A 13,703-nucleotide genomic window follows, 5' to 3' on the forward strand; every position below is an offset into this window, starting at 1 on the left:
TGTACTGATTCTGCTATGCATTCAGAAACTGGGAGACCGTCTTGGATACATTGAGCTCTTCTTCTATCCTCACTTTTCAGACGTTAATGTATTACCACTTCACATCTGTGCGGTCTCTCTCTCTGTGCCTTCCTGCAGGATCTCTGACAGTAGAACTGGATGTTTGTGATCTGAGGCGCCCTTGACCCCTTTAAGTTAACAGTGAGTGGACTAGTTTGCTGTCTCATGTACACTTGTGTCTTTCTCTTTGTCCTATACTTTTTCTTTGTTATGATCCTTCAACCTCAAGCAGAGCGGTAGAAAGCGGCCACCTCCGAGTCTGGATCTGTAGGAGGTTTTTTCCACGGGGAGTTTTTCCTCTCCACTTTCACCTCTGCTCACTCTTGTGGGATTGTTGGGGTTTTTTTCTGTAAAAGTGTCATGGAGGGCTATGTTGTAATTGGCGCCATATTAATAAAACCGAATTGAAACACATAGCCCAGAGTTTTGAGCTTAAAATTACTCAAGTTGCATCACAAATAAAACCGTTTTTTTACAATTCAAAAGATTAACGATTAAATCTGCAGTGTGTTCCCTATAAATGTGACGTGAATGAAAACTGAAAGCAGATTTTCCATCTTTTTTATTGTGGTCTATGCAACCTTGAAAACTAAACTGTCTTGACAAATCTGTGTCACCGTGCCCTTTTTTTTTTTTCTTCTATTTTTCCAGTTCTGTTAGTCACATTTCCTTTAATCCTTGAACTGATTAGCATTATGTGTTCTTTTGGTTTGGTTTATCGGCTGAGATAGACTCATTAAAACACAGCGTGATTACTGTAATTTTAAAAAAAAAATGAGGGAAAACCTAACTAACCTATCAAACCAGAAAATGGCCACATTTTAAATACTTGCTGGATCTGTCATTTTGTGGGATTTTTTTTTTCATGGGAAAACAGTGACTGTCACCAGATGTCTATTTATAGCGCAAGTAAAACCAAAAAACTTAAGAACTATAAAGATTTCCATTTGATGGAGTGGTAACCTGTTCATGGTTTGATTTTCCACAGATGGGATGAGCGTCAATCAATGGTGACTACCATTTGCATCAATATTTCTTTGTGTTTGTTTTTATCCACTGTCAGCACTTCCTCCTGGCTCTGACTCTGCTTTATGACGGGTCACTTGGATCACCCAGCTCTACTCACTGACCCATTCACAGTCTGAGTCTTCCCATCGCTCAGGCGGTGAAAAAGCTGTGAGGGCTCACAATATTCAGAAGCCGGCCCCGAGCGTCCTCTCCACCATCCTGCCTGTCCCTGGCTGCACTGGCAGCTGTGCTCCAGCTTTTGGCATGTAAACCATGTGGGCCTGACACCAGTTGTTTTGACTGAGGGCACTCAGGCACTGACTGATTGTGCAACACAAGGCCGAGCCTCTGGCCTGGCCAGATATAATTGCCAAAATCCCCGCTGAGACTCATACTGACGTGGGTCGACACGCATCTCTTCCAGATTGCAGTTTGGAAACAGTTTTCCCCAGAAATGGGGAGTTCATTATTTCAGTAAATGTTGATTCAAGTATTTCTCAGAATTGTTCAGAGTTCTTGAGACATCCATCAACTACTTACTTTAGCACCCTGCATTGCAGTAAACAGCCAATCAGAGCTGTATCATTGATAAGAAACCAACAAATCTGTATGAACCACTTTAATGTACTAAAAACTAATCACTAATCACTCCCAGCAGTTTATAAAAGAGCTGCTAAAGTGTCGAATTCTTAAAGCGGATAGTTTAACCTACAAAAGAATAATAATAATAATAAATGTCATTGATATTCTTTATTCTTTTAGGTGAACACAAACTGCTGTGTTAAGTTTCTTAAAGCTCTGATTTTGGTCTGCACCGTGTCTTGAACTAAAAATGTGTCTCTCTTGCTTCCAAAAGTATTGATTTCTTCACCAAATCCCTTACAGATGCCTCCTGGAAACTGGGGCTGCTGTGGCTCACTTGATGGGGACGTCACATCCAAAGGTTGTTGGTTCATTTCCCATCTCCTCCTGTTCATGTGTCAAACACCAAAGTGCACCCAGTGTGCACAAACACCTTCTTGACGATTGTGAGGTCTAACAGAGGCGGCCAATTGAATGAAAAACGTGAACGTATGCCTGTAATACTAATCAACATGCTTTTCCTTTTTTTTAACCATAAAATAAAAGCAGTAATCACTCATTTTAATGTATTCCTGGTTGAAATGTGCTCAGTCATTCTACCTGTGAAACCAATATTGTATATATTTTTGGGTAAAGTGGACAGACAGAACTTTCACTGAATTAATTTGCTATAATAATACCAGGAACCTTATTACATTATAGCTAATATTAGATAATTTTAGGCAGTTGCCACAGTAAATCATTGCTGCTTGAAGACGTCTGATTGCACTGACAAAGTTTAGTTGTTTTATAACAGTGACAATAAAGTTTTCTGATTTCTGCGACTTGAATAGTTGGGATTCAAACCCGATTTCGCCAGAGTCAAGGTGAAGACTCAACCTCTTGCACCAGACTGTAGTTCCATGTCACGCAGCGTCTCACTTACCCTGTCCCTTACCCTGTATTTGAGTGCATTCTCTGTCTCTGTCTCATGTCTTCGTATTGGCGCTCCGTACTCCGGCTCTGAGGTGGGAGCTGCAGGGCGTGTCACACCACTGCATGCTTCTTACATTAACAAGCAAACTTAAAATTAAATATCCCAAAGTTCCACTTCAGACCAAATTATGATTAGATCTTTGTTTGTTTTGTTATTATACTCAGAGGCTTTAAACTCTTGCACGTCTGATGAACAGCTCAGTACGCGAGCCTGTGTGAATGAGGAAGCTCAAATAATGTGAATTATTTACTGGGGTGCAACAACTGAAAGGCTCAGACAGACAACATAAAATATTACAGATGGAGATGTCAGTGAAAGGAGACCAATCTTCCCACCAGGGCCACGAGCCTGCCTTTCTGATTAGCTCCCATTTGTTTCCAAATGACACTGCTGATTAAAGCAGCTCCTCACCGAACTACATTGGAGAGAATCCTTGAGAGGAAGAAAAGTCCAAAACTCTGAAAGGGGAATATGAGACTTTGAACACACTTACATTTTGCTGGTGTGGTCTCAAAACTCTCCTAAATTATCCCTTCACAATACTTTTACTACCCAGATAATGATTCATTACAGTTGCAAAGCTCCACACGTCGGTTTAACAACGTTTGATTCCAGTAAAGTCTGGCCTGCGAGCCTGGCCAATAAACAAACTGTAATTAAGCTACTTAAATGCTAAAAGTTGGACTTTGTGTTCATACATGGTGGTCTTAGGATGCTTCATTGCTAATCAGAGAAGTTTTAAAGTTTTGGTCAAGCACTCAGATCCAGCCCTCACAGGTCCTCACATGATCCTCTGAAGTTTGATCAATCTAATCTATCCATCCCTTCATTCATTCATCGTCTATATCGCTTTATCCTTCTTCGGGGTTGCGTACGACAGAAGGTCGTCGTCTTTGCAAATATTGACACCTATGGACGATTTAAAGTCACCAATGAGCTTCAAATACATACTTTTGGGCTACAAGAAACTAGAGTACCCATTAAAAACCCACGTACACACTGGGGGAACATGCAAACATACAAAAAAGGCTCCCGAGCCCAACACCTCGACTCTACCGAGAAAGATGAAACTTCTATCCTGCTTCCTCACCCCCAATCAGCTGCATGTCCTCCTTGACTGCATACATGAATCTAATGAGGCACTGTAAATCCTCAATGTTAAACCTTTCAGGGCCCAAACACTGTGGTTTTTTGAGTTTTTGATTTTACTCAAAGAAGTAGATATGGAGGCTTTTCAATAGCTTTGTTCAAGCATTGTGGCCTAGTGTGAACATCTTGAAACAGCCATGATGACTGATTTAAAAAACCATGACTACAATTAGATTCCATTCCAAAAACAAGTGTCTCAACATTGTCTCATGGCTTGATCACCAATTGTTCACAATATTTATGGTTTTGAATGATTTTTTCCAAAGACTTTATGGATTTCCTGACATTTCCAAAGGTATTATAATACTCCAATCTTATAAGTTCAACTATTCAGTGTTCAAACATGATGAATTACGTGTGTTCTTTCTCATGGATTAAAACTTAATGTGTTTATGGTTCCTCAATGATGAATCTCAAAACCTTTATGGATCTCATTGAATTTATACCACAATAACCAGAATTATTAATAGGTTTTTTTTTGTGTGTTCCACAATGGCCTCTAAAGATCATATTGTTTCAGTCACAGAAGGCTTGTGCTTTAATTTACCTTTAGGTGCTTTATGAATACTTAACAACTGTTTAATGGAATGTAATTTCATACAGATATTCTTAGTGTATCTCGGTGGAAAGTGGGTCAGAAATGTCTCTTTTAGTCATTTTAGTTGCAGACCTCTGGTATATTGGCTCTGGAAGTTCTCCTGCTTTGTTTTGGTGAATAAAGCTGTATATTTCCAGCAGCTCTCCGTCAGAAACCGTCTCTCCTCTGTGTTTACATCCAGCCAGAGGCAGCCCTAATGCAATATCCTGAGCAGCTCCTGCGCACAAGGGGGGCCTGACTCCTGGAGAAATCTGATCCCACACTCGGTCCTTTAAAGGAAAATGGGATGAGTCTGTTGAATGGAGTTTCACTGAAGTCTGCGCTCCATAGAAAGCGAAGGACGGGCCTGGCGCGCGACATGACAACACCGAGGGGACGCGAGTGAAGGGAGACAGCGGAAAGTCGACCAAGTGAGGGAGAAGTTATGAGGAAAAACGCGACGGATCACCAGGGAAAGTGTCCGTGACCGGAGAAAGCCGAGTGGAAAGTGGGGCTGATAGACAACAGAGTCACAAGGTAAAGTAGCTGTGAGGTGGATCCGCGATAGAGCTGAGATCCGCCGGTTTATCTCTTCACTCACACCTCGTTTCCCCTCAGGCGCTCGCTGCGTTTTTACGCACATGCCTGAGGAGTCGGATAGGTTTCACTCACGTTTGGGGACAAAGGACGCCGGTGCAGCTGTGTATTTTCAGAGATGCCTGGTTGAACTTTTTTTTCTTTTCTTTTTTTTGCTGACTGATGGTTTACGGCTGCTGCTATTCTGCTCAACTGCGCGCACACCTGTTCCTTGTGGCATTTTTTTAATGCCAAAATCTCAACCTCTGTCAACTCTTTGGGGCTTTCCTCAAAACACTTATTAACTCTTCAACAATCTTGCTTGTTAAGGGGGAAAAAAAAAAGCATAACCATCAGTTGCGTTTGCATGACTTTTGGAGCAAAGTGAGCGCCCCCCCCCCCCCCACCCTTTGGCCATCTTTTTGCGCATATGGTGAACTCGTAATGGTTTGCTCTGTTTTAGATCAATATGACTTCTGCAGCAGGAGCCATAGCTGTGATTTAACTCACTCTCAGGCTGATATATGGCCATGCAATATATATTCTATCCCACACTGTATGGTTAAGCATGTCTCCCACTATAACTCGTGTATTTTTCACAGAAATAATCTCGGGCTGCACAATATTAGTTAAACATCATGCTATAACTGGCAATAATTGCGTTTTGTACAGCCAAATAATGCTCTTTCTCCACCATCCACGTTGACATGCAGGGCATGGTTGCACAGTGCATGGGAATATAATCTATTGCAATCTTTTGTGATGTTGCAAATGATGTTGTCATGATATATTTGCAATTTTATCATTCAACTCTCAATTAAAGCTCTTTCCATGCCCAGCAGTGGTGCTATGAAGACTGAAAAGTGTGCATACAGAACAGGAGAGTTGCAGAGGTAGATGTTTACACCTCAGTGCAGAGGAATGTCAGGGCCTGTATTTAAAGCTGAGACTGATAATGAGTGTGGTCAGTTTGCAGAGGGCTGTCATTAACCTGTGCTGAGAGAGAGCTGCAGGTTCGCAGGCTGGCAGAGGTTAGAGGAGGAGAGGATGTGGAGGAAAGAAAGGAGGAGGTGAGGGTGGGAAAAAGTCTATAGGAGGATGGAAAGTGCAAGGTGTAGGTGGGGATGAGACAAATAAACTGATAAAGAGGCGGCGATAACGATGAGGCATGTTCATGATTACGAAAGTAGACTGAAGACTTTCATAGGCCTCTGCAACATTTAAAGTGTCATGTTTGAGTAATTGCTGAGCTAAAATTGCCCTTTGAATTTGAATTATTGCAAGGCTGCTGTAAAAAGCAGGTCAAAGTCTGTTAATTCCATTTCAAACAGGGTCTGCAACCTTTCTAAGGTGGAGTGACAGATTGAAATTCTCATGTAAGCATGTCATATAACCACCAGCAAGAAAACACAAAAACATCAACAAACACACCTGGAATTTTTGTCCATACATAAAATCTTCATCCAAGCACATTTTAGATATAGGTGCCCTGTTATTCACAGACAGATCTTATATTGTTTGCATGGATCCTATTTCTAACTGCTCATGTTATAAACATTTGCAGAGAGAAAACCAAAAAAAAATATTGACGCAGCTATCTGAACATTTTTAGATGACAACCAAGTGTAGACTGACAGTAGAATATATATTTTTCTGTCAGTCACAATGGTTTTAGGGTGAAGTGAATACTTTTTTGATTTTAAATGAAGAAAGAACTGAAAAGTTGGCTCCATGTAGTCTGATTTTCAATTATAGAACTCTGCCAGCTGTGCCAATGATCGTGGCGTTAGAGCGGTCCCCTTTAGCGCTCAGAGACGGCTTCTCTGTTTTTTTTTCCATGATCAGGGTCACAGGTTAAGAAATGTGAACCTTCGCTGAAGATTTTCCTTGTGTATTTGTAGGAGTATGTCCCAGCTGTAGCCGTAAAGTGGGACCAAAATAGCGAGGCACTAATTTAAACAAAAGTGTGAGGCCTCCTTCACCGGATGGGAGATGACAGAGGCCCCCCCCCCCCTTTGTTAAACATATGGGGCCGTAGGGGAGGGGGATAAGGCAATATTTAACACAGCCACACTTGACTCCTCTTGCTCTCTGAAAATTTATCTCCGTCACCTTTTGTACACGCGCAGGCCTGCCGAGCCGACACGAATCTGCGGCGACTGACCCAGATTTACACGCGTGCTCCTGTGCAGTCTTTTTCATTCAGCGGCGTGGTGGAAGATCCCCGAGAGTGGGGAGGCCACGTTTGGCCTCAGCAGAGACAACAACAGTGGGGATTGGAAATGTCTGGTGGGGATGATATCACTGAACCACCTAATCACTTACATCACCACAGCTGCACGCTCAGCAGTGTGTCAGTGTGTGTGTGTGCGCATGTGTGCGTGTGTGTGCGCACGTGTCTGTTTCCAATCTTCTCCTCTGTGTATCTCCATCTGTGTCTGTCTGCTCTGGTAAGCAAGCGCTGTAGAGTTACGACTGGCTGTGGAGTGTGTGTTTTGAATATGAGGTAATTAAAAAGGTTCTAGTCAAAGCAACAACTGACATGAGACTTGTGCACGTGCTCCTCGTATCCACTGCAGTGCCGTGTGTACCCGTAGTGCTTCTCTTGCCCGGGAAATGCCAAACGCACAGTTGCAAAACCAAAAGAAACACTGCGCTGTCCCATTCAAACAATTTCATTATGATCCATGAGGGCAATTGAGGCGTTGAGTATAAACTCCCCTTGCCGGATATCAAATCTCACCCAGTTTGACGGATACTGCCATATAACTGTCAATGGAGTCAGTGGAAAGCAGTCGTCTGCAGTGGCAGCCGTAGAAACTATCCTGGTGGGATCGTTGCGGCGGCGTTTCCATTCAGTCGTCTCTCCCAGTGTTTGCTCTGGCCGTGCGAGTTCTTGCAGCTTGATGGAAGTAAGGAAGCATCTCATGTCTTTGTGGATGTCTGCAGCCAGGAGTGAACTCTCTGTTCTGGGCTCCATCTCTCCCATACGCCTCCCTACTCGTCTGTTCTGGGTGGCCCGAGTGTTACCAAACACTCCATGAGAGCTTGTTTTTGATCTCTTGACTTTTTTATCTCCCACCTCCTGGATGTTTTCACCACCGGTTTATGAAGTATAGACACCTGAGGAGACACTGCTGAAGAGCATATTCATCAGATCATCTACGACCGTATACTCAGTGGAAAGTTGTCCTGTGCACTGCTGGAAACCATCCCGCGTGGGGCGATGTGCTCATTGCACAAAGAGAAAATGACTCCAGTTTACACTGTGCTGTGCCATATTCCTCCCACACACACCATGAAAACGACGTCATGCTTGACAGGAGGGTGTTGTGAGGCTGACTATATCCTCATGCTCTCTGAGGCAGTTGGCAAATAGGAGCTGTGACCTTCAGTAACCTTTGCTCGCTTTCCTTCTTCACCCAGCTTAGCAATTTTAAGGTTCCACTTGTCTATTATGCAGCCGGACTCCCTGGTACAAGTTGGCAGGAGCTTTAACACCCCCCCACCCCCTCTTGTGCCCAACAAAGAGGAAGTGCTGAAGGGATTGGTTCAGAGAGAATTAGCACTCGTGTGCCTTTAGCCAGCAAATGCCTTGTTGACACCCAGCTGTTTTAGTTCCTGAAGCAGGGCCTGGGTTCGTCTATCTAAGCCTGCCACATGGGGAACCAGAAGGGTTTTTTTTCCCCCCAAACTGAATGATCCCACCACTTCCTCACTCTAGTGTGTGGCTTCACTATCCCTTTAAACCCTCAAGTTTGCCCCAGAGAGAAAGAGAGAGAGAGAGAGAGAGATGTTGGCAGATGGACCCTGACTGTCCAGCCTGGGTAAAGCAGTTCACTGGTGAAACCTCCACATACACGACTTCTGTAATTTGTTTGCGAGGCCTGTATTTATGAGCATGCTAATTGTAGGGAACGCCATGGTGCAGTTATAGTTTCTGGACTTTGAACGTCTGCTGTTCTGCTGACGGTGTCTGGCTGAACTTTGAGGCTGTCTGTGTGTCTCCGTCTGAAAAATAAGCCTTTCTAACGTCCCCCAACTTCAGCTGGTTTAATTTGGAGGTGCAATCGTTCTGCCAACATTGTTTCACCATCATCACTGGCTCACATGAGTTGCGGGCTCAGAGCTGATCGTTACGGCAAACTTTTATCTCTAGATAAAAACGTTTTGGGGGTTTTTTTCAGTTCACACAGTAGGGATTTAACCTTTGTGAATGGGTATCTTGCCAGAGAAAAATAGCCTTCAGTCAATCCTCCTCAGGTAAAAATAACTTCAGCGCCCCAGTTTCCCACATTCAGCACTGGGCCCATTCATTGTCACACATTCTTTCCTCCTTTCTTTGTCGAGGCAAGCTGACCCCCCCCCCCCCCCCCCCCCCCCCCCGGCTGTGATGGGACTGTCATGCAGAAAGACACTATTGTGCCGTGCAGGATCTCGTTTCGCTCCTTCCTTGTAATTAAGAAGGGATTGCATGGGGGAGAGAGCAAGGGATTGGGTTAGTAGGTAATTTGGCTAAAAAGCAGAGCGCTGACCTGCTTTGTGGTTGGCAGGCCTGGGAGCCGGCACGCATGAACCAGCTCTCCCATCGACACAGTGGCTTCCCGCTGAGGTTTTGTTCAGTGTGTGTGGGCATGTGGAGAGACTAGGAAGGAAAGAAAGGAAATAAAACTGCTGTGGCAATCTGTAAAAATGTTATGTGCAGTGTTGGGGATGCCACATTATAAAGTTGCATGCTACTGTAATGCCAGTTGTTTGGGTAGTGACGGGCTATTATCTAATTACTACAATGGTATTACGATGGAATAAAGTTTAAGTGAGCCTGATACGCTTGCTATCCTTTTTTGAACAGGAACAGTTGTAACTAATACCACAGAGCTGCTGTCTGTTCGCTTTACCATTATGGAAAGCTGCAGTTGTATCGGTTACCATTTGACCAAAGTCCTGTTTACTAGAGGCATAGAACCATAAAATACCTGTATTAATCCATTTCCCCATAGAGCAAAATGACCGATTTCCCACTGGACCTAATATTAGCATTACCTTCTTCTGCATATAAGCTTAACGTGTCACAGCAAAACTACAACGATACGGTGATGTGCACATGATTGACACAGACTTGCCTCCCAAGCAAGTAACTGTGATCAAGTCCCATGTTTCAATAACCCGCTCAACAATGGGTTTGTGTCACTCAGCAAGGCAGAAAGTGAGAGGAAGTCTTCATGCTAAAAACGTGTGTAACTGCGGAGTCATCACTACTATTTGCGTTGGCATTTCCTGCGTGAATCATGGGAAGCGTGGTCAGCAAGGAGAATTTAAGAGGTGACTTTTTTTCTTTCTCATCTCGTGCAGTAAATGGAAACTAAACGTCCCAAGAAAGTACCATTACGGGATTGTTTGTGTGTTCCTGTTCGATGCCACATGTGTGTGTCATTACCAAAAGGTTTTTCTCTAAAGTTAATGCACTGCTCTCGTAACAGGAGAGATAAAGCGTGAAGACTCAAGATTACAAGTGTTCTCTCGCTTTCATTCTAGCCTGAATCCGGAGGCAGAGCCCTGAGTCCTCACCATGGCTGACGTGCTGGAGAGCAGCGGGGCAGGAGCTGTTGGTGTGGCCAGCGTGGATTGGCAGAAACGCTGCGTTGCTCTCGAAATGCAGCTGCTGAGGTTCCGGCTCCAGGCCGGGAAAATCCGAGAGCTGCTGGCGGAGAAGGTGAGGAAGAGAAACCTATCACCTTACCTTAATGATTGAAGAATGAATGCAAAAGCTGCATCTTATGTTCTCTGTCTTAAGGACAGTCCTATAAGGAGCAGTAAATCAGGATTTTGGATGCTTTCCACTAACAATTTTCCATTATCTGCTACAGCTATACAGTAATACTTTCAAGTAAACCTGCAGACAGTTTTTAAAGGAACTCCAAAGGAAGGTTTGAAGCAACCAATAATGGAATAATGACATATAATGTGATACCTGCCAATAAGGGATTCATATTGGCCATTTTAAACATAATGAAGCCAATAATGTAATAAAAATAGAAAAAACAAACTATGATTGAGAGAGAGTTGCATAGTATTTATCCTCAATGAATGAGTACGACCACTATGCCATCCACTATACCTATTTTTGATATTTTAACTGCACAAAAACTGCTAATGGAATATTTTATTTTGAAGAAATGCTAACTTATTTTGTATCATTGCAATATTGGCCATAGTTATTATTTTTCCCAAAACAATTTTTTAACTCTTTAATAATGGAATTGTATAACTATGTGTAATAATGAAATGTGATCACACTATTATTATTATTATTATTATTATTATTATTATTATTATTATTATTATTATTATTATTATTATTATTATTATTATTATTTTATTGTCTTTATTACATCTAAAATTGCTAAAACTATTCCATCATTGGCCATTATTACATTATCAGTTGCTACATGGTGATCTTGGTGTAACACCTTTTACATGGTATGGTTGCAGTCAACAGTACTTACATGCTCCAGATACTGTATCTCTTCGTGTAGTCCCTAACACACTCCATAATGTTGTGAGCTGCACTCTATGAGGCAGTACCATTACTTCCAAGACTCCTAATTTATCCTTGTCCCTTCAAATAGTATGTACTATCCCAATCAGACAGCCAGTGTTATTGACTATATGATTGCAGTTATTGTAAACTGTTGTGGGGAGAATCTGGAAACAATCAACGGTTTCCTTGTTGAAGTGAACTGGATTTCGTGTTTTTTTTGTTCCATTGTGAGAAATGCAATAATGTTTAGTGTGTAGATTTCACAGGCAGCATTCAGATAATTGAATGAAATCACAGTGAGTTAATGTGCAGCAGCAGTTTTTCTTTACTTGGGGTATTTCCAGCATGACGTTTTCACCCTGAATTGAAATGTGTTACGATGTACAAACAGTTTGTGAGGCGCAACTAAAAAAAAAGGCCTCGCTAATCTCATAATAAATGACGAGTTCAAGATATAAAAGCAAAAGATGGGTTGTATAAGATCTTAAAAACTCAGCCAAAATGAGAAATGTTTGATGGGATCAGTTGTTTGAGCTTCGGGGAGTATAAAACCAGGCATTACGTACATAAAACAGCTTTTTATATAAAATCCCCTTCTTTGGTGGAAAGTTTGTTTCTGCAGCTTGTGAAAGTGAAACTGGTGAGTTTGTCGTAAAACTAAATAGTGGGTGACAAGCTTAAGGGCCATTTTTAGTAAAGACTGAGGTTGAACAAAGTTTATAAGAGTTCGCTGGATTTTCAGAAGAGATTTGCCCATCGTGTTGTCCTCACCTCGCAGAGAGCATCACATTGTTGATGAATCGATATGGCAGTGTCAGCTTGAACCCCACTGCGAACATGGCAATTCAATTAAAACTTGTCACGCTGCTCTCATCAGCAAATTCAGAGATGCCGCGAGTTATTCCGACCAAATGCCGAGCAGATCATGGCTTCGTCATCGTTGTCTTGTGATTTTTTAAGTGTCTCATGCATAAGGAAACGATTAAAGCACGTGGATGGGTTAGAAATACAGGTGTGGATGACTGTATGTTTATGTGTGTGAGTAAAGACAGATGAGATTACTCAGTTTATTTGGTAAACACTCATGGTGTGTCATCAGGAGGCTGGCTCACTTCAGCCAAGATGAATATTTAACATTGAACTCATCACTTCTGGTGCTTCCTCTCGAGTCGAGGGAAATAACCGCCAGCCGGCCAGCCAAGTGCTTGTAAAATTGTGGCTCTTGTAAAAGCCTGACTGCGAGACACTCTGGACAGAAATCAACTGTCATCAGATGATTTGTTTCTATTCTGAAGACTTGCTGGTGTGGAAATGAGAGGAAAGAAGTGAGTTAAGTAGCAGAGATCTGGACCTTTTTGGTCGATTTACGAGCTTATTCCGTTTTCTTGCTGCAAACATGTCGACGCTGTTTTCATTTGTCACAGTGCTTCGCTTTCTGCACCGCCTGAGCAGTGGAGTGGTTCATTCAGTCAGTCAGCAGGATGTTTACAGTCCAAACATAACCCCACGGTTGATAAGAGCAGGGCGACTGCCTGCTGTGTCTTCTGTCAGGTTGTGTCGGACCGGCAGCTCGTCTGCGAGATCACACGCGGCGCACAAACAGCCAAACACAAACACACACACACACACACACACACACAGACACACCACACACACACACACACACACACACACACACACACACACACACACACACACACACACACACACACACACACACACACACACACACACACACACACACACACACGCAGGATAGCAAGTAGGAAGTTGTTAATTAAGGCTTCGTCCACTCCAGTAATCTCACAGAAGGTTATACGCCAGCAAAAAGGATTTTTCTCAACCTGAAAACCTCCACCAGGTTATTATTGTTTTCACCATTCCCACAAAGAGACCACAGTAATAAATATTGGCTGTGTGGCTGGAGGTTAGAGATCCTATTCCTCTGCGGTGCAGACAGTCACTGTTGTCCAAAAACAAAAATGTTTTAGATCTGTAAGCCACATCGTTACAAAAAGGTTCAAGATCATGTGGCTCAAGATCTTTTTAATCTTTTTTTTTTTCTTTTTTTTTTGAAAGCAATGAAATGGATCTGGTAAATGGGCTCAGGGTTAATTGTAATTGCACTAGCAGGCAGAATAAGTAATTGATCAGACCTTTGTAGGCAAATCATGCTTGTGTACACAAGTAAGGGTCCAATCCAGCTGGAGAAAAGTGGACACAGTTTGGCCGAG

The 13,703-nt window shown here is 42.7% G+C and overlaps 1 protein-coding gene across 2 annotated transcripts in view; it reads left to right on the plus strand.

Moving 5' to 3' along the window:
- The first annotated feature begins 4,708 nt into the window (after nt 1-4,708).
- plekhh1 (pleckstrin homology domain containing, family H (with MyTH4 domain) member 1) overlaps nt 4,709-13,703 on the plus strand; it is a 35,848-nt gene continuing 26,853 nt past the window's right edge. For both annotated transcript variants that reach the window (XM_080480493.1, XM_080480494.1), the window contains exons 1-2: nt 4,709-4,889; nt 10,464-10,641. In XM_080480493.1, the coding sequence (XP_080336619.1) occupies nt 10,498-10,641 (144 nt within the window). In that variant the 5' untranslated portion in view covers nt 4,709-4,889; nt 10,464-10,497. The remainder of the gene's footprint in view (nt 4,890-10,463; nt 10,642-13,703) is intronic.

Source organism: Lipophrys pholis (assembly GCF_963383615.2).
Source record: "Lipophrys pholis genome assembly, chromosome: 14".
NCBI lineage: Eukaryota > Metazoa > Chordata > Actinopteri > Blenniiformes > Blenniidae > Lipophrys > Lipophrys pholis.